At 33.6% G+C, this 21,570-nt stretch overlaps 1 protein-coding gene across 1 annotated transcript; it reads right to left on the reverse strand.

The window, feature by feature from the left end:
* Nucleotides 1-742: 742 nt before the first annotated feature.
* On the reverse strand, nt 743-15,035 carry Polr1F (RNA polymerase I subunit F). Its single transcript, XM_076476449.1, has 4 exons — nt 14,778-15,035; nt 11,637-11,792; nt 7,213-7,398; nt 743-3,650 (listed from the first exon to the last, which is right to left on the reverse strand). Exons 1-4 carry the CDS (start codon nt 14,966-14,968, stop codon nt 3,245-3,247), a joined length of 939 nt encoding a protein of 312 aa, XP_076332564.1. The 5' UTR covers nt 14,969-15,035; the 3' UTR covers nt 743-3,244.
* Nucleotides 15,036-21,570: the final 6,535 nt, after the last annotated feature.

The raw sequence follows: 21,570 nt of genomic DNA on the forward strand, positions 1-21,570 counted from the left end.
ATACACAACAGAATCAACATGCTAAACAAACATACAACAGCATTAGCATACCAAACAAACACACACAACAGCATTAACATACTAAACAAACATACGCACAACAGCATTAACACACTAAATAAACACACACAACAGCATTAACACACTAAATAAACATACACACAACAGCATTAACACACTAAACAAACATACACACAACAGCATTAACACACTAAACAAACATACACACAACAGCATTAACACACTAAACAAACATACACACAACAGCATTAACAAGTATAAACAGTTTTTATCTTAACTCAGATTTTAATAACTCTAAACTATTTCTTACTACTTTAAAAGGCCTGGCATGGCCAAACGCGTAAGGTGTGTGACTCGTAATCTGAGGGTCGTGGGTTCGCGCCCGCGTCACGCTAAACATGCTCGCCCTCCCAGCCGTGGGGGTGTATAATGTGACGGTCAATCCCACTATTCGTTGGTAAAAGAGTAGCCCAAGAGTTGGCGGTGGGTGGTGATGACTAGCTGCCTTCCCTCTAGTCTTACACTGCTAAATTAGGGACGGCTACCACAGATAGCCCTCGAGTAGCTTTGTGCGAAATTCCAAAACAAAAAAATGTCCAAACTACTTTAAATTTTAAATCTCAAACAAATATTTACCGAAATATTGAGCAACTTAAAAAGGAGGTTTATCTATGTGTATCAAAAGTAAATGTACCTTTTTTCTAAAATAAACAGAACATTGTTTGTTATTTCTTGAACAACCAACCAATGCTTTATTTACATACTTTTTATTTACACATTTTAAACATCACAACAAAATACATTTATATGAGCCACATAAAGTGGTTAAATAAATTAAGATGTTGTTAAGTACCTACATTTCCCAGCTTCTGACACGTAATATCACAGATCTCAAAACTTCACATTTCCCACAAACTCTCATATGAATAAATAATTTTGTAACCTTTCTCTAACAGTTTCTTCTGTAAAATTTATAATGCATACTCACTGAGATGAAAAGGTTATGTTCATTTCACGTGATTAATTTCAGTTCATGTTCCACACAATTATATAACTCAAGACAACTGCTACTGTTAGAGTCCAAACACATTTTGTGATGTACATCTTCCTCCAGAATTTTCCTTGGTGGACTTAACACAGTATCTGGCAGTTCGTGTTATTATTACTTGTTTTCTAACATCAGATCCACACCAGCAATGAGAAAATTTGTAAGCTTGTAACTGTTCAAGTTGATGTCTATCAGTAAATTATTATAAATCATAAAAGTTGTACCAGCATAAATGTTTAAGATTTTTATAAACAAATTGAGAACCAATATTGATGTTATTCAATATTATCATTAATATTTTATACACCTATAAAATAGGTGTATAAGACTATACACTAAGACTACTCAATTGTCAGTAGTGAGAGAATGAAATAAAATATTAAGAATGAATTGAAAACATTTTATAATGAAAACAAATGTTTAAAAACTGCTTATAAATAAGCATCACCATCATAAAAAATATATATAATAACAAGACTGGTTATCAAAACTTGTTTTATCATGACCATTATCTATAGAGTATTCTACTGTCAACAGAATTTTTTTATTCCCTTAAAATGGTTTTTCTGGAGATTGTGTGTAAAACATTAAACATAACTGTAAAATTACATTTAAAACATTTTATGTAGATATTACTTTAGTAAGTAATTAATTTCCACACTTCCTATATTAAAATTGTGAAAGTGTTCTATGTATGTCACTCGCTCCTTGTAAGTTTATTGAAAGTGTTTATAATTGCTTATCCTATTAAACTTGCTGTAATTCAAACCCATAACACAAATTATGTGAAACAAATGTTTTATAAGTTGATAGAACAGAAATAAATAAATTATAAGTTTAAAACACTGTAAAAGTTAGAAAACTTTATATTTTGAATTTTGAACACAGCTGTTTGAGGACTTATTTTCACTAACTATCCCTAATTTTAAACAGTGATAGACTAGAGAGAAAGCAGTTAGTCGTGACAGGTTTCAATACCACCATAACCACCAGGCACTAAGTTGTCAAGGTCTCCCAAGGACAGAGGATTTCAGATTTTCAACCAAATAAAAAAAATAGTTTAATATTTTTTATAACTATAAAATTATTATCCCATTAAAAACAAATGGTGTGTGTGTTTTCTTAGAGCAAAGCCACATCGGGCTATCTGCTGAGCCCACCGAGGGGAATCGAACCCCTGATTTTAGCGTTGTAAATCTGGAGACATACCGCTGTACTAGCGGGGGGCTAAAAACAAATGGAGAACCAATTTTATCTTTATATTGAGTTCAAACCACATAGCAGGGTTATAACATACTTTGAATAAATAGTTTCACAAACTCTTCATTCCACTAATAGCTCACACTAGATCAAATTTGCAGAGAGAATGTAAGTTTGAAATATTAATTACAAAAACCTGTAATGTGAAATATGAAATTTAATGTTTTATTGCCACGATTTGATTTTGTAATGTGCTAAAAAAAACACTGTGGTACATTTCACACATAAATCACTATAATTTCATTAAAATGTATTAAATTCTTTAAGCCGTTAATATTTTGTAAAATTGCTACTTTACAACTATTAATTCAAATTAAAACCGTTTGCTACTTACATGATATATTACAATAATTACTGTATTACCCATATGAAATGACTACCTATAATAGTCTCACTACTTTGAATAAAATCACAAAAAGTTTGATTTGGCATCATTTTGTTTATTAGTTGTTAAAGACATCCCATCTTTGTTTACTGCTAAGTCTGCCATAAATAATGAAATGTCACAATAAACCACATCGGTTTGTTTTGAATAGTCACACAAGGGTTATTTGAACAAACTGTCTCCAAGTTTGAACTTAGATCAGTGGTTTTTCAAACAGTAGGTTGTGGTAACTTGCTAGGTAAGAGTTTTAGTAAATGAAGAATAATTAACAACATCGAAATAAAACTACAAAAAATACTGCATATTATAACAGGTGTGTCATGAAATTAAACATACCTACCAATATTATTGAAGATATATATATATATATAGATAAAATGTCTATAAATGACAAAAGTAACAGGTGCAAATTAACAAAAACTTCATTTATTTATATCTTTTAAGAGAAATCTTTAGATTCTACATCAGGATGTACAAAACTTCTTGTCTTCAATGTCATTTTTTTCTTCATTTTTAACTGCAGTCCACTATCATGAATCATTTTTTAACTTCTTTTTGGCAAGTTTGTTTTGTTTCTTTTTCTTCAGCTTTTTAGTTTTATCTTTTCTAGTGGAACTTTGTTGACTTAAGCTGTTTTTTATTATTTGAGATTTTTTGGGGGATGTTTTTATTTTCTTCTTATGTTTATCCTTCTTTTTCACTGACTTATGTTTACTAACATCTTCTGTGTTTAAACACTCCATGGAATCTTGTAAACTTGTTGTCGAGGATGTGGTCCCACAGTCAATAAGTGAATTTTCTGCATTAAGATCATTCTTGTTCTCTGTTGAGTTGTCATCGTGACTAACGGAGTGGAATGATGAACTGTCTTCACTTACGACTTTCTCTCCATTGACAACTTGAGGATGGGGATCAATATCCTTCATGAACTGAATACTGAAATTCAGTTTCACCATAGATTAAAAATATGATAAAAAAAAGAACCAAAAGATCTACAAAACTTGTTATGAATTTTATAACTTATTGATCAACATCTAATAATCTACAACTGAGCCAGTAGCAACAAGATAGGAAAGATATAGGTTCCATAAAACCATATTAATAGAGTTATTTTAAAAATACTGTCTTTTGTTCCTATTATAACTTAGTTATAATCCACAGTCCAAGATTCCATTTTAAACTATTTTAACTTTTCTCTATATATCCCAATATCACATAACATCAGTTATAGTTAACACTTCAGGTCAACTAAAAATTTTATGCATATTACAATTTTCAGTAGTATAGGTTGTTTTTTAAATAGTTAATGCTGTAACCATAATACTTAGAGTATTAGAACATAGAACATAAGTAACAATAACAATACCTATATATATATCATAGATTCATATAATAGTAAATTAAATAGTATTATTTAACTACTAATGATACTGAATATTTGGTTTCTTTTTTAAATTTTCTCTAGAGTAAACCATTAGTTATTTACCCTAATATACACTTTACGTAGGGAAAACGAGAAACTTTTTAAAACACTTATAATGCCAATTAGTTATTTTATTTCATATAATCATTTCTAAGAACAAACTTTAAACAATTTATTTTATATTTGTTGTACTGCACATATATTTATTTTATTATATCAACAATCTTTAACTGAAAAAAAAAATTTTACTATAGAGTTGGTCAATTAGTCAAATTTGAAAATCAGTCTGGTTATTGTTTACTATCCAAGATAAATGTTTATAAAATTACTTTTTGTTTGTGTTATACTAATTAATATAGCATAAAATCTTAGTTAATAATTCATATTTTAAAAGCATATAAATTTTAATTTTCTAATTATAAAAGAAAATAATTTTAGAAATCCTAAATTTTCCATAGCATGACATGATATATTTTCTCTAACATCTTATCTTCTCTATTTTTTTCCACCACCTCTTGAAAGAGTAAGAAATTAAACAAATTGTTCACTATAGAATTGTCATTGCTCAGACAAACCATAATTTTTATAGCATTCAATTCTATTTGGTTAAAGAACTATCAATAGAAAATCAGACCCTTCCTGCCACACCCACCTGGCACATTCTCTCTTTCAGAATATGTTAATAGTTCTCTCTTACATTCAATTGTATAGTACATACAACCAATAGAAAGTCAATGGTTTCATCTATCAGATGACATTGTATAAGAATATATTCTGAACAGATAACAGCCAATTTCAGTATTGTACAAGCAACATTCCAATGAGAAACTTAATAACAGCTCTTGTCATATAATTAGAAAGAAAGAAAAATTGTGAAAGGCAGGGAAAATTGTCTACATTTTTGTGTTATTATTCTATGTTCCTTGGCACATTATTTAATTAAATAAAAATTTAGTGTATTATTACCATTAGTATAAAAATGTAGGTTTAAATAACAGGAAGAAAAAGAACATTGGCAAGTACTTTATTTATTGTTATAAATGTAACTAAAATGTGAAAATAGGGATATTTTTTATCTTATTTAAGATTAGATTAAGTAAAATAAAAATAATAATATAATAATGTTTTACAAGGCATGAAGCAAGCATGGAAGCAGAAGGTAATGTAATTCTATATCATAACATGAGCTGCACATGCCCCAAGTTATTTACATTTACAACTTACAGCGATGTGGGTAGTAGTTGGGTACCATTCAAAGAATAATCAAAGGGGAATAAAACAATAATATTTAATTATAAATAGATTAATATTGTTACAGTTATTTAGGATAAATAAATGTAGTTTCATGTTACAATTTGAAACTCTATAAAGAAGAAAAGGTAATTTTGATTTTATTTTTTGATGGTTATGATGTATTGTCTGATCCCATTTTGTGTTAGGATAGAGAAAATAACAGATAAAGTTTTACTGAAAAAATGTTTGAAATGTATTTAGGAGGTTTAGGGCTACACAAAGGAAATTTCTGTGATGAGAAAAAGTATTTTTAAACTTAACATAAAAATTACTTTATACACAGACTATTCAAAACAAGTACTTAGTGTATAAATGGACAAATCTTTATTTTAATTTATTAAAACATCTTAACTAAAAAATATGACTTTCTGTATGTGAAAGACTTGTAATGTTTACTGAAAAACTGCCAAATTTTGTGAAGATATACTAAAAGTTAAAAGTATTAGATCAATTTAGGCTTTAAATAAGTACAAAGAGGTCACATGGTTGGTCAGATTGACCAATCCTGTAATGAAAACCCAGTGGATTACATTTAACTACCTCATTTTTTCCACACAAGACTTGAATTGTTGGAATAATAAAAAACACCAACTTTAGTTTACTAATAACTTTTGTGAGTCATGACCTATTAAAAGTAACAACCTTGAATCTATCTAGAATAATAAGAGAGAAATCATAATGACAATATTTTGATTACCTGTAAAGTTGGAACATACAGAAACTATAACTTTCATTATTTGATGATCTTCATGGCATTAATAAATTTAATTCTGATCAACTGAATTAACTGCCCAGAGGAAGTCATAATATTATGACGTTTGGTAAGTGAAGGTTTTTAAGTTTTCATACATAAAACTTACAAAAAGAAACAGTTAATTATTCTATTAAATACAGTGGAATACCACCCTTATCATCCTATATCTGTAAACAGAATCTATTAACCATTACTCTTTATACTACTAGAAACAGAAAAATACCTTCCTGGAACACATGCACAGTTCCTATAAGACTAACCATCTGCATTAGCTTCACATACACAGGGGGTGTCTTTTTCATTGGAAAAAGGGAACTTTCCCTTAAACTCAATCTTTCCTTAATTCTCCTTAGATTAAAAAAAATTTAGTATTGTGTTTCCAGATGATAACATGATAACATTTGGTATAAAACTGCACTATTTTAGAAAAACCTGTAACAAAAGATTGGGGAATACAACCACACCATGCTAATGGACATACTACATCTTTATTTGGAAAGGAAACCCCCACATAAACAAAAGTTGTTAAAAAGTTCTTAACTAACAAGTACTAGTGCATTTATCCTTTAACTCACTTAGTACAGAACTCATCTAGTGTATCAGAGGTGTCTTGGGTTTGAACATGAGTCTAGGAAATTATAATATAAACTGAAATTACTGTAGCATGGGATCTTTTTCATGATAATGTGAGAATGTGGTAGTTGAGTTAGTTGTTAAAAATCAAAAGTGCTTTATAGATTGAGTTTATACTATCATATCAACTTTATTTTCATGTAACCTATGTTTTATAATACAAACAATCTGACATCTGTAATAAAGCATGTTATCCAAAATCAATGGAGTATAAATTGGATCACACAGCCTTTACAGTACTCACCTATAACTATCAAACTGTTGAGCCAACTGTCACCAACCCTGATACATAGTGTTAGGGCTATCATGGCTACATTTAAAGGGTATAGTAATATCTTCTGAGTCATGTATATAACAATCAAGTCTTGGTAACCAAGATATTAAACCAAGCTTACCATTCATTTGTTATCTTTCCTCCTATATGGAGAATCTTTCTCTGAAAGTCAATGGAAGAAACTTTTAGAAAGACCTCTTGACCAACTCGTAAGTAAGGGATGAGTTCTGGTGATAAGCAACGAGTCAGCTGGATTGAAACATTGATACATCCAAGGGCAACACATCCAACATGTTCAGGACTCAGCCTAAAATAAGAAAGGATTGACTTGTAACAGTTTTCAATCTACTCTAATATATACTTTCTATTACAACTCATTTACCAAAGTTTTCACTTGATCATTGTGTACAAGCATCCTCTAATATATACCTTCTATTACACCTCATTTACCAAAGTTTTCACTTGATCATTGTGTACAAGCATCCTCTGATATATACCTTCTATTACACCTCATTTACCAAAGTTTTCACTTGATCATTGTGTACAAGCATCCTCTGATATATACCTTCTATTACACCTCATTTACCAAAGTTTTCACTTGATCATTGTGTTCAAGCATCCTCTGATATATACCTTCTATTACACCTCATTTACTAAAGTTTTCACTTGGTCATTGTGTACAAGCATCCTCTGATATATACCTTCTATTACACCTCATTTACCAAAGTTTTCACTTGATCATTGTGTACAAGCATCCTCTGATATATACCTTCTATTACACCTCATTTACCAAAGTTTTCACTTGATCATTGTGTACAAGCATCCTCTAATATATACCTTCTATTACACCTCATTTACCAAAGTTTTCACTTGGTCATTGTGTACAAGCATCCTCTGATATATACCTTCTATTACACCTCATTTACATTTTCACTTTATCATTGTGTACAAGCATCCTTTCACTCATTTACCAAAGTTTTCACTTGGTCATTGTGTACAAGCATCCTCTCTATATACCTTCTATACACCTCATTTACCAAAGTTTTCACTTGGTCATTGTGTACAAGCATCCTCTGATATATACCTTCTATTTCATTTACCTAAAGTTTTCACTTGGTCATTGTGTACAAGCATCCTCTAATATATACCTTCTATTACACCTCATTTACCAAAGTTTTCACTTGATCATTGTGTACAAGCATCCTCTGATATATACCTTCTATTACACCTCATTTACCAAAGTTTTCACTTGATCATTGTGTACAAGCATCCTCTGATATATACCTTCTATTACACCTCATTTACCAAAGTTTTCACTTGATCATTGTGTACAAGCATCCTCTAATATATACCTTCTATTACACCTCATTTACCAAAGTTTTCACTTGATCATTGTGTACAAGCATCCTCTAATATATACCTTCTATTACACCTCATTTACCAAAGTTTTCACTTGGTCATTGTGTACAAGCATCCTCTAATATATACCTTCTATTACACCTCATTTACCAAAGTTTTCACTTGGTCATTGTGTACAAGCAACCTCTAATATATACCTTCTATTACACCTCATTTACCAAAGTTTTCACTTGATCATTGTGTATACCCTAGGATATCATTAATGAGAGAGGCATTTAAACAGAAACTTGTTTAAATAATTGGGTAATGTGTATTTTAAACACCTTCTGTATCAAGATGTTTTGGAAATGAGCAAAAACAATTTTTTTTTTTTTTTAATTTCACTTTCTCACAGTCTATACTTATACACTAATGAAATTATAGTTCTTTACAATAAGGTGTTACATTTATGCACAAAATGTACTTGATAAATAAACATTACATAGCTGGATTTATACACAGCAGCAGCCAAAGTCCAAGCTTCAACATGGACGAATCCATGTTCCCAAGGATTTAGAGAACTGATTCCGCACATGCACAAACAATCTTAGCTCTTCAGGAACTATTTAAAAATTAGTAAGAAACAAGAGGAAAGAGAAAGTAATCATATGGTAAAATCATTCAGGGGATAGTAAAGAAAAGCAGCAGCTAAACATATCCAAAAACAGAAACAATACAGATACAGATATTAAAAACTTTAATAAAAGAAACATCTGAAAAAATTCACTTAAATCTAAAAGAAAAAAAAATGGGCACATAAGAACTTTCATAATGGAGTTAAGGGTCTTATTCCAAAACTAAATATAAAAGTATCGTGAACAAATCTCACTGATCTTGGTGACACTGCTTGGTCCTAATGAATGAGTAACACCTGGAGATCAAACGCTAAAGGAAATGGTATGGAGGTTTTACAGGACTAACATGTTGTTGGACTCTGCATGACAGAATTTATGAATAAACAAATAAAATGTGAAACTAAAAACAAACAGTATCTCCTGAAAACACAATTTACAGAAGAGAAAAAAAGTATAACAAACTAAGACTAAAAGTACTAGACAAAACACACCAGTTGACAGTACTACAGTAACAGTTATACAGCAAGTGCCCTACTCTACATATATAGACAGGAATATTCCTACTTCTCAAAGTAAGAGGACAAGTCATCACAACACATCACAAAACAAGTGTGTGTGGAAAATATCTGGTGAACAAAATACTTCATATTTAAACATAAACTGCCTGGTATCAATACATCAAGTAGAACTACATAACAAACAACAGTTATATACGATTCTTTCAACTGTATTAATACCCAACTACATAAAAAACATGAAATGTATGTATATTAAGAGTTACATACGACATTTGACTGTATCAAGACAGAACCATAACACGAGATACGTACGGTACTTGACTGTATTAAGACAGAACTATAATGTGAGATATGTATGACACTATATATAAATGTATATACGAGGGCTGTTCAAAAAATACGCAGACTATTTGAATTGCGAGGCTCCAGTTAGTTCCAGGGGAATCTGCCTGGTGTCGCTAGGTTCGCACAGATCAGCTGATTACGACACCATTTCCCGATTGCAGATATCTTCATTTGTGTATCAGCTATGCGGTTTTAAGTGAAGTGCAATTTTTTCGTTTGGCGGATTTCAGAATGAATGACCTGAAGGAGCAACGACTTGCTGTGAAATTTTGTATTAAACTTGGAAAATCTGCGACTGAAACTTTTGCTATGCTTAAGACGGCTTACGGTGATGTTGCTATGAAGCGTACGGCATGTTTCAAGTGGCATGAACGTTTTAAGGATGGTCTACAGTCCATTGAAGATGATGAGCATCCTGGACGTCCTTCCACATCAACTGACAACCCACACATCGACAAAATCAACACTCTGGTGCAGGCAAATTGACGTCTGACTGTCAGGGAGCTTGTTGAAGAGTGTGGGATATCAGTTGGATCTTGTTACGAGATTTTGACCGAAAAATTGAAGATGCACCACTTTGCTGCGAAATTCAGCCCTCAGAACTCGTGCGTTTTTGGCCAAACACTCGATCACTGTTCTCCCCTCCTACTCACCTGACCTTGCTCCTTGCGATTTTTTCTTGTTCCCCAAACTCAAAAGACCCATGAAAGGAAGAAGATTTGAGACGATTCCCGAGATTAAGGCAAATGCGACGAAGGAGCTGGAGGACATTACAAAAGAAGCATACCAGGACTGTTTCAACAAGTGGAAACACCGTTGGGATAAGTGTGTGCGTTGGGGAGGAGAGTACTTTGAAGGGGTCCCAGACCTGTAACTTCTAAATAAAGTACATTTTGTTTTATGACGTCAGTCCGCATATTTTTTTAACAGACCTCGTACTATAGATATCTGTGATGTTTGAAAACAAACAGGCTGACCAATGTTTACACCATAACAAATCCATGGTAGTGAAAACTGCAGGAACATAATCTACACTATGTTGACATTAGGGAGTTCTGGGTACATAATATATCCTGTGTCAGAATCAAGGGGTTTGAGGTATAAAATGTAACAAGAGATTCAGACCATGCAACATTTCCTGTGCGAGTATCAAATGGTTTGGGATATGTAATGTACCCCATGTGAGCATCAAGGCTTTCAGGGTACATAACAAACTCTACATGAGTATCAAGGGATTTAGGGTAACATCAATACAGCATGTAATACATAAGTGAGTAATTTGTTTTTTGGACTCATGTTACAGTTGGACCTGATAGCAAATGTTGTTACACTTAACAAGATACAAACACTCAGTCAAACTTCCCTTCTCTTCACTGTAGGACAGCCAGATCTGTAAGCGGACTGTCTGACATGAACTGACGAACACTGTCAGTCAAATGTTCCTACTCTGTCTGTCACTGTTGCTAGCCAGATTTGTAAATGGACTGTCTGATTGGAACTGGTTGTTATAAACAGTTTTTCATCTCTTATTTGTCAACATTAATCAGAAAGAAGAAAAACATTTTTTTTTGTTATCAACATATTCATGGTATACAGTTTCTTAAACCATGACATAAAAATAAAACATAACTTACCAATAAAATATTTGTAGTAATGGACACCAGTGATTTTGAACTGATATCTTACATAATTTTTTTTAATATACTCACCTGTTAATCTTTCCTCGAATTATGCTTCCTACAACAGGCTGAAAAACATAAAAATCTGCTGCAACATCAAGATGGATAAATGGTTGATCTGTGATTATAAGACCTTGAGACTGGACAAAAGAAATGTTCTGAAATCCAATAAGAACTCCTTGAAGGCTAGAAATAAACATATAAACAATAGGAACAATATATAACTATTAATAATAAATACAACACAATGCTAAGAAACTCATCAACAATGTATATACTGTTTCACAATAAAGTGTAAAAAATATTGTTTTTTAAACTTCCCTGGGTCAGTTGGGCTGGCTACTGTTGTTGGAAGAAGGTTCCAGCAACTGAGAATGTAAACAAATGATCATTTTGCATCTTCAGGCAGGAGAAGATGTACCTCAGGAAATTCCTGTACCTGAAACCAAAGAAAGTGGATCTTGAAGTTTGCTGGAATGAATGTTAGGGACAGAGATCGGCATTAAAGTTGATTCATCAACTTTCTTAACTATGGAGGTCAAAAGACTTTTCATTTGGTTTGAGAACAATTCTTTTGGATGCACAGAGAGATCAGTCTGCACTCCTACTGTAGTAGTGGAACAAAGTGCAGCAGCATACGTCTGAGATGAAGTGGTGGACAGCAACTTCCGAACCTCGAGGTAAGTAATGTTATGAATCATTATTAAATGCTGCACATATTTTTCTTCCAACCACTTAGAGCAAGAACAAAAACAGGATGAATGAAAGCCATTACACTTAATGCAATGAGTCTGTTTCACACTTACAAGCATTGTGGTCCTTGCCACCACAATGAGCACATGTCAAGGAACCACAACATGATGTCTTTGAGTGACTGAACTAATGATACTGGAAACATATGAGAGGGTTTGGAACATATGGCCATACCTTGCAATTAAGATAACCTGCCTTGATGATGGCAGGTGGACATGGTGATGTAAATGTCGAAATGAGGACATCAGTTGGCATCACAATTCCATCTTTGTAAGTGAAAATATGCCTCACTGCAGAAACTCCTTTGGCAGAGAAACCAGCGAGAATCTCCGACTCGAGGATGTTCTTCAAATCCCTCTCAACAAATTCAAAGTAGCATGGGGAATAACTTCAAGGAGATGCACTACAGTGCCAAACAAGAATACTGCAGTAATACCAGGGTTTTGTGAGCATTATACCTAAACACCACCATCAGATACAGTGTCCACAACACCCATTGAAAACATCCAACACTGGTACTTGGTTAACCTTAGGGGGGCAACCCCAAGGCCTCCCGTCTACAGGAATTCAAAGCCAAAGTGGTGTGTTAGAGTTGGGCCCCTCAACTATCAGGATCCTCTCTTCCTCTCACTGGTCACTATGCATGGCAAAACACGTGGGTAGATGTTTAGATCCCAGAGAAGGTAAACAGAAAGAATAAAACCTTCTCTGAGAGGTCCCTTCATCACGTACAGGAATCCACACTGAGGGGATTAATTTCTTTAAATCATACCAACATTCACTACACTTACAGAGTTTCATTGCCCCTTTGCACCCTAAATAGATGCCACTTTGAAAAATTTGAGCTTTAAACATCCCTGGTTCATCATCTTGTTATCCATTACTGAAGCCTTGTACATAAAATGACGTATGACAAAATTCTTCTTTGTAAAATGTATTATAAATGAAGCACACCAAGCACATAGCACTTTGAAGCTGTTAAAAGTCAGCCCACGGATAGTACGATCACCAATATTATTGGTATGACATCACTAGGTTGAAGCAGTAGGCTTAACTTTTTTACAGTGTAAAGAAGATGGTAAATGCAAGTTTTGTCCTAAGATATGCTATTACACACAAACTTAAAACTGCCAAGAGGAAAAGCTTAACTCCTTGATGAGAAACTGTGAAAGGGTCACCAATTTAGAATCTTACCACTGTTAACAGTATATAACACTGCAATTATATCCAATGTTTTTTCCCAATAATAATTGAAAGCAGTAAGACATAAGGTCATTGGTGTAACATTTAGAAAGGTTAGACATAGTCCTACTAAACACACACACACAAAAAAATAATTTTTCAGAGGGCTATAAAATAAAAAAGGTATATTTAATTAATTCCACATCTGACTTTTCTTTTAGTTTTTACTAATTGAGCAAGTTAATTAGGTAACAAACATTTCCTTTTTACTGCCCGAGTTTCTTTTTGGTGCCAAAATAAACAGAACATTCATGATGTCTTAGAACCCACTTTAAGTAAGTTTATAGCAGAAATGGCTGAGAAGGATATTAAAAAATTCAATTAAAAATACAAGCAACAACATTCAAACTACTTAGGCCATCATCAAATTCTTTCTATAACCTGATGATGACCTAAGTAGGTTAAAAGTTTGTTACTTGTACAGTGATTTTAACTTTAATACCCATGTCAGTCATCTCTGCTGTAAATCAAATATTACTCCACTTTTTTTATTTCTGTATATTTATACATGAAAATATAACATCTAATTTAAAATTTTTTGTCTTAAAACATAATGGTTATAGAAAATTATTTTATTTTTGGTAGTTTTTCATGCTGGACTTTCTAGTGTTAGTACAGTCCAGTTAGAAATCTCCAATAATGGAAATTTTCCCCAAACTAAACAGAGGTGAACTAAAAATACAAAGGAAAATGTCAAATTATGGATTATGCATCTGTTTTCTTAAATATATGCCCCATCAAGGTATCTGCTGTGTTCAGCGACTTGAATTGAACTCCGATTTTAGCATTGTAAATCCATATAGTTACTGCTGTCCCATCTTGGGATGATAAAAAAAAAGACCACAGACTCTGGGTCTGATGAAGTAGTGGTTAGGACAGGCCAGTGTTTAGTCAAGTGTTAACTTTATAGTGTTTTTTAATTTATAAAATACTAACTATAAAGTGAATGTATTTATTACTTTATGTCTAAGTTCTATAACTGTCAGTTTTTTGTGTTAAATTTACGTTTTATTTGTTCACTTAAATTTACGTTTTCTTCATTACAAAAAAAAAAAAAGACGTCTGGAATATACTTTATATTTAACTGTTAGCCCTGGAATCAAATTATATTTTAAAGTTACTTATCATACCAAAATAACATTTGCTAGGCCTAAAACTGGACTGCACAAAATGTACCTCTTGATATACTGTCGTTTCCAACAATTCAGTAAGTGAAGAACTCCTTTAACTTCATCTCCTATATAAACAGGGGAAAGAGGGATATGAATCGATTTTCTGATGTGCTTAACACAAGAAAATTTGTCAGAAATACACGATTTAATATATTCAATATCTTCTTTCCATCTCGTAGTAACTTTAGGTGCCATTTTTCCTGAACATGCTTACACTTCCAAAACCACATTGGTCGAATATATCAAATAAATGTGTCAAACAAATAAGTGAGTTAAGTAAATTTCAGAAAGAGCCGAATTAATTAAAAAAAAATTATTGGTTGAATTACATATTAAAATTCTACAATATTTTTCATTTGCTTCTGCATGAGTTATTGTACTCAAACAATCAAGGACATGTTGTAAGCTGTATTTTTTAATATTTTAATGTTTGTTTGATAGAAGGAACCCGTCATTACGTAGTAATGAAACAATACCTAACATTTTCATTTAGCAATTAGAAAACAAATATATTTGTCAATGTGTGCAAATTAGATAATGAGAAATATTACATTTATTCACCTGCGAGTCAGTTAATTCAGTGTCATTACATGAACTGGACATGGCATTATTTTTAAGTAATTCAAAAGAACTCATCCAAGGTTAGAACACGTTATAACAACACGCACACATTTTTATATATATACGTTTAATTTGATATTCTATTTCTGTTATGTAGAACCAAAATACAAGGCTATTTCGTCACTGTAATAATTATAGTAATATATAAGTTGTGTAGTTTCCTTAAACTTGTATTTTATTAGCACGGGCTCAGCGATCATAATTAAAAACATTCCTTGTCGGAATAAACACTTAATGGGATTTCATTTATTTTTTGGAAAGAGAAATTCTTCGATAGACTTCCAGAGAATCTTCTTTAGTTATGCCTTTTGATAATTTTAATTCATGCTATTCTTAAAATAAAATTAATTTTAAATATGCTAGTGCAAAGCTGAAACAGATATTTCTTTGTGGCATTAACAGAAATTGTTCCATGATTGTTTGCTTTCACTGCCCATTACTTAGGCTTTACGTACTGAACAATAATAGAATGTTAAAAAGCATTTTAAGTTTTCGCTCTTAGTTCAAAATTATGAGAAGTGTCGGGAAAAATGTAAATGATTTTTTCGAAGTTTCCTTTTTTTAACGTTTCCTCTACTGTGATTTATTTAAGGACTGAAAAAGTTCTCTACTTATAAATGTAGTTCGCATAAAGGTTCCAACTGTATGATGTTTCAATGTTTTCGATTCTATACACCTTTTACAATAAATATGTCAAATTTGTGGGCAAATGCAATAGGTTTCCATCATGAAATCCCAACATTGCCAATGATGATACCAGAAAAATTGTGAAAAGTACAGAAAAACCGAAAACTATCTATATTAAGGCTTGAAACCTGTAAGAAGGTACCTTTCTACCAGATTTCATGTCAATTGGTCGAAATATGGTGAAGTAATTGTCAAAAAAGAAATAAACTGAAATTATACTTTTTGTGGCATCTTGACTGTATAATTTCTAAAAATGGGCATTCCAACATTTTTTGTCTATCAGTATGTTTTAACTCTAGAAAAGTATTTTTGTACCAAATTTCATGTAAAGTGGTTGAAACAAGGCTAAGAAATTGACTTACACCTCTAATATTACAAGTGTATTATACCATTTGATCTCTTAAGATGGCTAAAAATGTGCGTATCCTACATTTATGTACACATGTGACCTGTGAAACAGGTATCTTTGTATCAACTGACATATACATTAGCTGAAATAGGATTTAGTAATTGTCGTAACATCCTGATGCTTTTGTTGCATCTTGGCTGTCCTATAATTACTAGAAATGAGCAAGTCGACTTTTTGTCCATATATGTAACCTAGAGGAAAGTATATTTGTACCAAATCCCACATCAAAATATGGACGAATTATTTACATAAAATTCTAAAATTATTCTATTTGGTGAGATATGATTCCACCGAAAAAACTTAAATAGGTAAAACCAACCTTTTTTATGTCAAAGAATGGGATGTGTGAAAATGTTTATCTTTGCCAATTTTCATTTTGATTATCGTAAATGTGACTATACAGTAGTCGAATTTTTAATTGTTTGATCTTTGGCGTCATAAGATCCTTAAAAGGCCTCAATCACAAAAATTAAAAGTCACCTGCACGTTTTAGAACAAGGTCTAACCCTTCTAAGCTTCATGTCAATCTGTTTAGAAGTGAAGGAATGTTGGTCTACTGAAAAGTATTTGGAAGAATCAGACAGAAAAGATAAAGAAGAAATAATAGAAAGATAGTATGTATCTCTATGGTGCCCGGCATGGCCGAGCGCGTTAGGCGTGCGACTCGTAATCCAAGGGTCGCATCCCAGTCGCGCTAAACATGCACGCCCCTATTCGTTGGTAAAAGATGACTAGCTGCCTTCCCTCTAGTCTTACAGTGCAAAATTAGGGACGGCTAAAATTTCTCCTCCTGGTTGGGGGTTGTGCGGTAGGCTAACAATCTACTCACTTAAAAAACCAGCCTGTTAATGAATCCGCAAGCGATTGTGGATACGTTCCTTCATGGAATCGAGAGGCATAATAATAATAATAATGTATCTCTATAGAGACATAGGTTTAATTTTTTTTTTTTGCTATAACTTCTCTTTGTTAACTCAGTGATAAGCTTGAGAGCTTATAGCATATAAAATAAAAGACTGATTTATGTGGTAGACATGGTGAAGATATCTCATTGTGCTGCTTTGTATTTAATAACAAATAAACGTAGATCAATACAATTACTACTTATTTATATCTCGTGGTTGATTAGTGCTAAGTTAATGGACTTACAATACTAAAATTCTGGGGTTTAATTCCTTACAATGGACAGAGCACAGATAGCCTAGTCTGTAATTTTGCACTAAAACAAATAAAAATACCTATACTATATATAAGAATGTTTCTTGAAAGTGATAGTACATAAGGTTGAAGATAATTTTTAATATTTATTAACCTATGGTCTTTATTGTGTCCGAACAAAGCTGTGTTTCAGATATGGTCTTTTCTCCTCTCACAATATTAGCTGTTAACATTTAGTGCTGTCCTCTATATGTGAACTTTTTGTAATGCATATCATATTGAAATAAAAGATTTCAACATGTCTCTAATTTAAATCATCATGCATCATCTCTTCATCAATAAAAGACCACTACTGTAACGTGACATATGTGACTTCCTTTATTCATCACGACCAAACCATCGCTACTCATTTGGCAGTGCTTGAGTTCAAACGTCTTTACTTTTATTCACTACTTCTCAAAGTGGTTTAACTTAATTTAACTTATTTTATTTCAATATTTTTTCCATTTTATTTTCAAAAGTGTTTGACTAGCCAGTGTTTTGCCACGAAAGATTTCTCTTGTTTATTTGGTATCAAGCAAAATTTTCGAAGTAAACATTACCACTTTGGGTAGATCTCATTTGTCTAATACAATATTTCAGGCCACAGGTGTGGACAACCTGTTGCAAAATTTATTGGTCTTTATTCACAGGAAGACTGAATAGAGACAATCATTGTCTCCTACTGTTAACCTTCCTCCTCCTGAACCTTTCGAACCTGGCTAGGTTGTCTCCTTTGATCATTTATCCCCCTTACAGAGTTTGCCGTGCCTTTCCAAGCCCTATCTGAGGATTCTGTTAGGCTCTCATCGGCTTTATTGGATTTATTTCTTAGATATGTGACATTTTGTCTACTGCTCCTATTTCTTATGACCCACCTCCTTCCCTATTCTGTCTTCCAACCTTATTTAATTTCCCCCACCCCTTGGTAATTGAGTTAATAGTGAACGTTTCGCCTCCCAGTTAGGTGACAGCATTAATATCTTTCCTCTTCTTTGGCGGCCCGGCATGGCCAAGCGTGTTAAGGCATGCGACTAGTAATCTGAGGGTCGCGGGTTCGCATCCCGGTCGCGCCAAACATGCTCGCCCTTTCAGCCGTGGGGCGTTATAATGTGACGGTCAATCCCACTATTCGTTGGTAAAAAGAGTAGCCCAAGAGTTGGCGGTGGGTGGTGATGACTAGCTGCCTTTCCTCTAGTCTTACACTGCTAAATTAGGGACAGCTAGCACAGATATACCTCGAGTAGCTTTGTGCGAAATTCAAAAACAACCAACCAACCAACAATCTCTTCTTTGGGTTTTGGATCAGTTTATCCTCTTTTATCATAGAGCAAACTGTTCCTATTTAAACCCAAAATTGTTAGGTTCGGTTTTGCTATTTGGGGGTAAGACCCAACTCTTCCATTTATCTTGCCCTTGCCCTGCATTCCCAACTTCATGTTACCCTTATGATTCTTTTGTAGTGCCTCTCCCCTTAGAGGCTCTTCACAGGAACTTTCAGGAGTCTTATGGAAACGTCCTCATTAACTTCTACATTGGCTTACCATCGTCTTAAGCTCTGGCCCTGCAAACATGATTTATTTTTTGTTGTAATATTTTGAGTCATTATGCTATATCCTTACTGACCATTCTCCTAGCCCCTTATCTACAGGTCCATCAGATGACCCCCCGTTTTTGAGACATTTTGTATTTGACACGATTCTGGAGCCTCAGATGTTGAGGGTGGCTTCATACCAGCAACAACCTACCATTTCTCATCTGATGACCTATTAGTCCTCAAGGAATGGGCTATTAAATCAGCTCCTTGCAATTTGGAGGTTTAAGTTTTGCCTGTTTCTTGCTCCACAAAAGCTCTACATTAGACTGTTCTGCCTCAATCAATATATTCATATCCCATGCTTCACCATAGGGTCCTATCTTATTCTTTGATAGACTTTTTTGTAGGGGTCTTTAGATGATCAAAACTGACTTCTCTACTGTTTATCTCCATATTTTCATATTGGAACAATCTCGTTCTTATCTTTGGTTCTTCATCCTGTGGTGATATACAAATTTCATTCCCTACTCTTCGAAGTGGCTTTGTCGGGTAGTGAAAACCTGAGCTTTACATTTTCATGATCTGGGGTTGCACTTTCACTTTGACATGCAATCCCTTAAATGTGTCCTTCACGACCAACGGAACCTTGCACACAATCCATTGAATGCCCCTATAATCCTTCCTTTCTACATTGTGGATTATCTTAGATGGTGGATGGACAAGGTTTATACATCAGTGGGTGCCCCACTTCCTTCTCTGTGGTCAGATTTACATCTGTTCACAGATGCGTCCCTTCAAAGCTGGGGAGCGTAGGTATATCGCCAGGAGGCTTGATATCGTTGATCTGAATGGGAATGTTCTCTTCATATCAACGTCCTTGAGCTCCTTGCTCTTCGTCGGGCTTTAGATTACTTTATTCTCATATCCAGAGATCGTCTCGTCATGATATGTTCCAACAATTCAACATTGGTGGTCTTATCAATAACCAAGGTGGCACACAGTTGAGATCTCTGTGTTTTTTAACATTGAATCTTCTCTTTTGGCCCTACGATTGTCACATTTATTTGATGGTGTGTCACATGGCAGGTTTAGAACAATTGTTTTAAACAAACAATTATTCGTGATCGATGTTGTATTGTTTGTTTGTTTTGGAATTTCGCACAAAGCTACTCGAGGGCTATCTGTGCTAGCCGTCCCTGATTTAGAAGTGTAAGACTAGAGGGAAGGCAGCTAGTCATCACCACCAACCGCCAACTCTTGGGCTACTCTTTTACCAACGAAAAGTGGGATTGACCGTCACATTATAATGCCCCCACGGCTGTGAGGGCGAGCATGTTTGGCACGACTCGGGCGCGAACCCGCGACCCTTAGATTACGAAGCGCCAGGCCCTTCGATGTTGTAACAGAGATCGTTAGAAGACATATATATAAAAGACAAACAACCAATTAAAGACCGGATAATAATAACAATAAAACAGTTTAAAAAATCCAGAATAATTGGTTTCAAAGTACAACATTTTCTTGAGAGAGAAACGATTTTAGTATTTATTTTATTTCTAAACTTTAAACATAGATGGACATTTTGTATTTTTTTAATGTCGTGTGTTTTTTCATATAGCAAAGCTACATCAGGCTATCTGTTGGGTCCACTGAGGGATATCGAACCCCTAATTTTAGCATTGTGAATTTATAGATTTACCGCTGTACCAGCGGGTGACTTTTTAATATTCCAGCTTACGTAGTACTTCATGTTAATTATACGATTTGTATCCGTTTTAGTATTAGTAGAAAGTATTATCGAATAATTAGAATTAAAGAATATTTTACTAGATGCCTAGGCTCTGCATGGCCAAGCGTGTTAAGGCGTGCGACTCGTAATCTGAGGGTCGCGGGTTCGCATTCCAGTCGCGCCAAACATGCTCGTTCTTTCAGCCGTGGGGGCGTTATAATGTGACGATCAATCCCACTGTTCGTTGGCAAAAGAGTAGCCAAAGAGTTGGCGGTGGGTGGTGATGACTAGCTGCCTTCCCTCTTGTCTTACACTGCTAAATTAGGGACGGCTAGCACAGATAGACCTCGAGTAGCTTTGTGCGAAATTCAAAAACAAACAAAACAAACTAGATGCCTAATTTTCTAATTGGCTACAAAATTACAGAATCTAGGAGTTAAATTCTCAAATTATTTTTCTCTAAGTTTGAACACTGTAAAGTGGATGGAAGGGTGGAACAAACTTAATTTAAGTTTACCATTGGGGTTTCTTAGGCTATCCTAATCGAATGGTGAGTTTAAACGTCACTCTTATAACCCACAACTGCCCCTAAGTGCGAAACAACAGGATGTTGACCA

Source organism: Tachypleus tridentatus, chromosome 13 (assembly GCF_004210375.1).
Source record: "Tachypleus tridentatus isolate NWPU-2018 chromosome 13, ASM421037v1, whole genome shotgun sequence".
Lineage (NCBI taxonomy): Eukaryota > Metazoa > Arthropoda > Merostomata > Xiphosura > Limulidae > Tachypleus > Tachypleus tridentatus.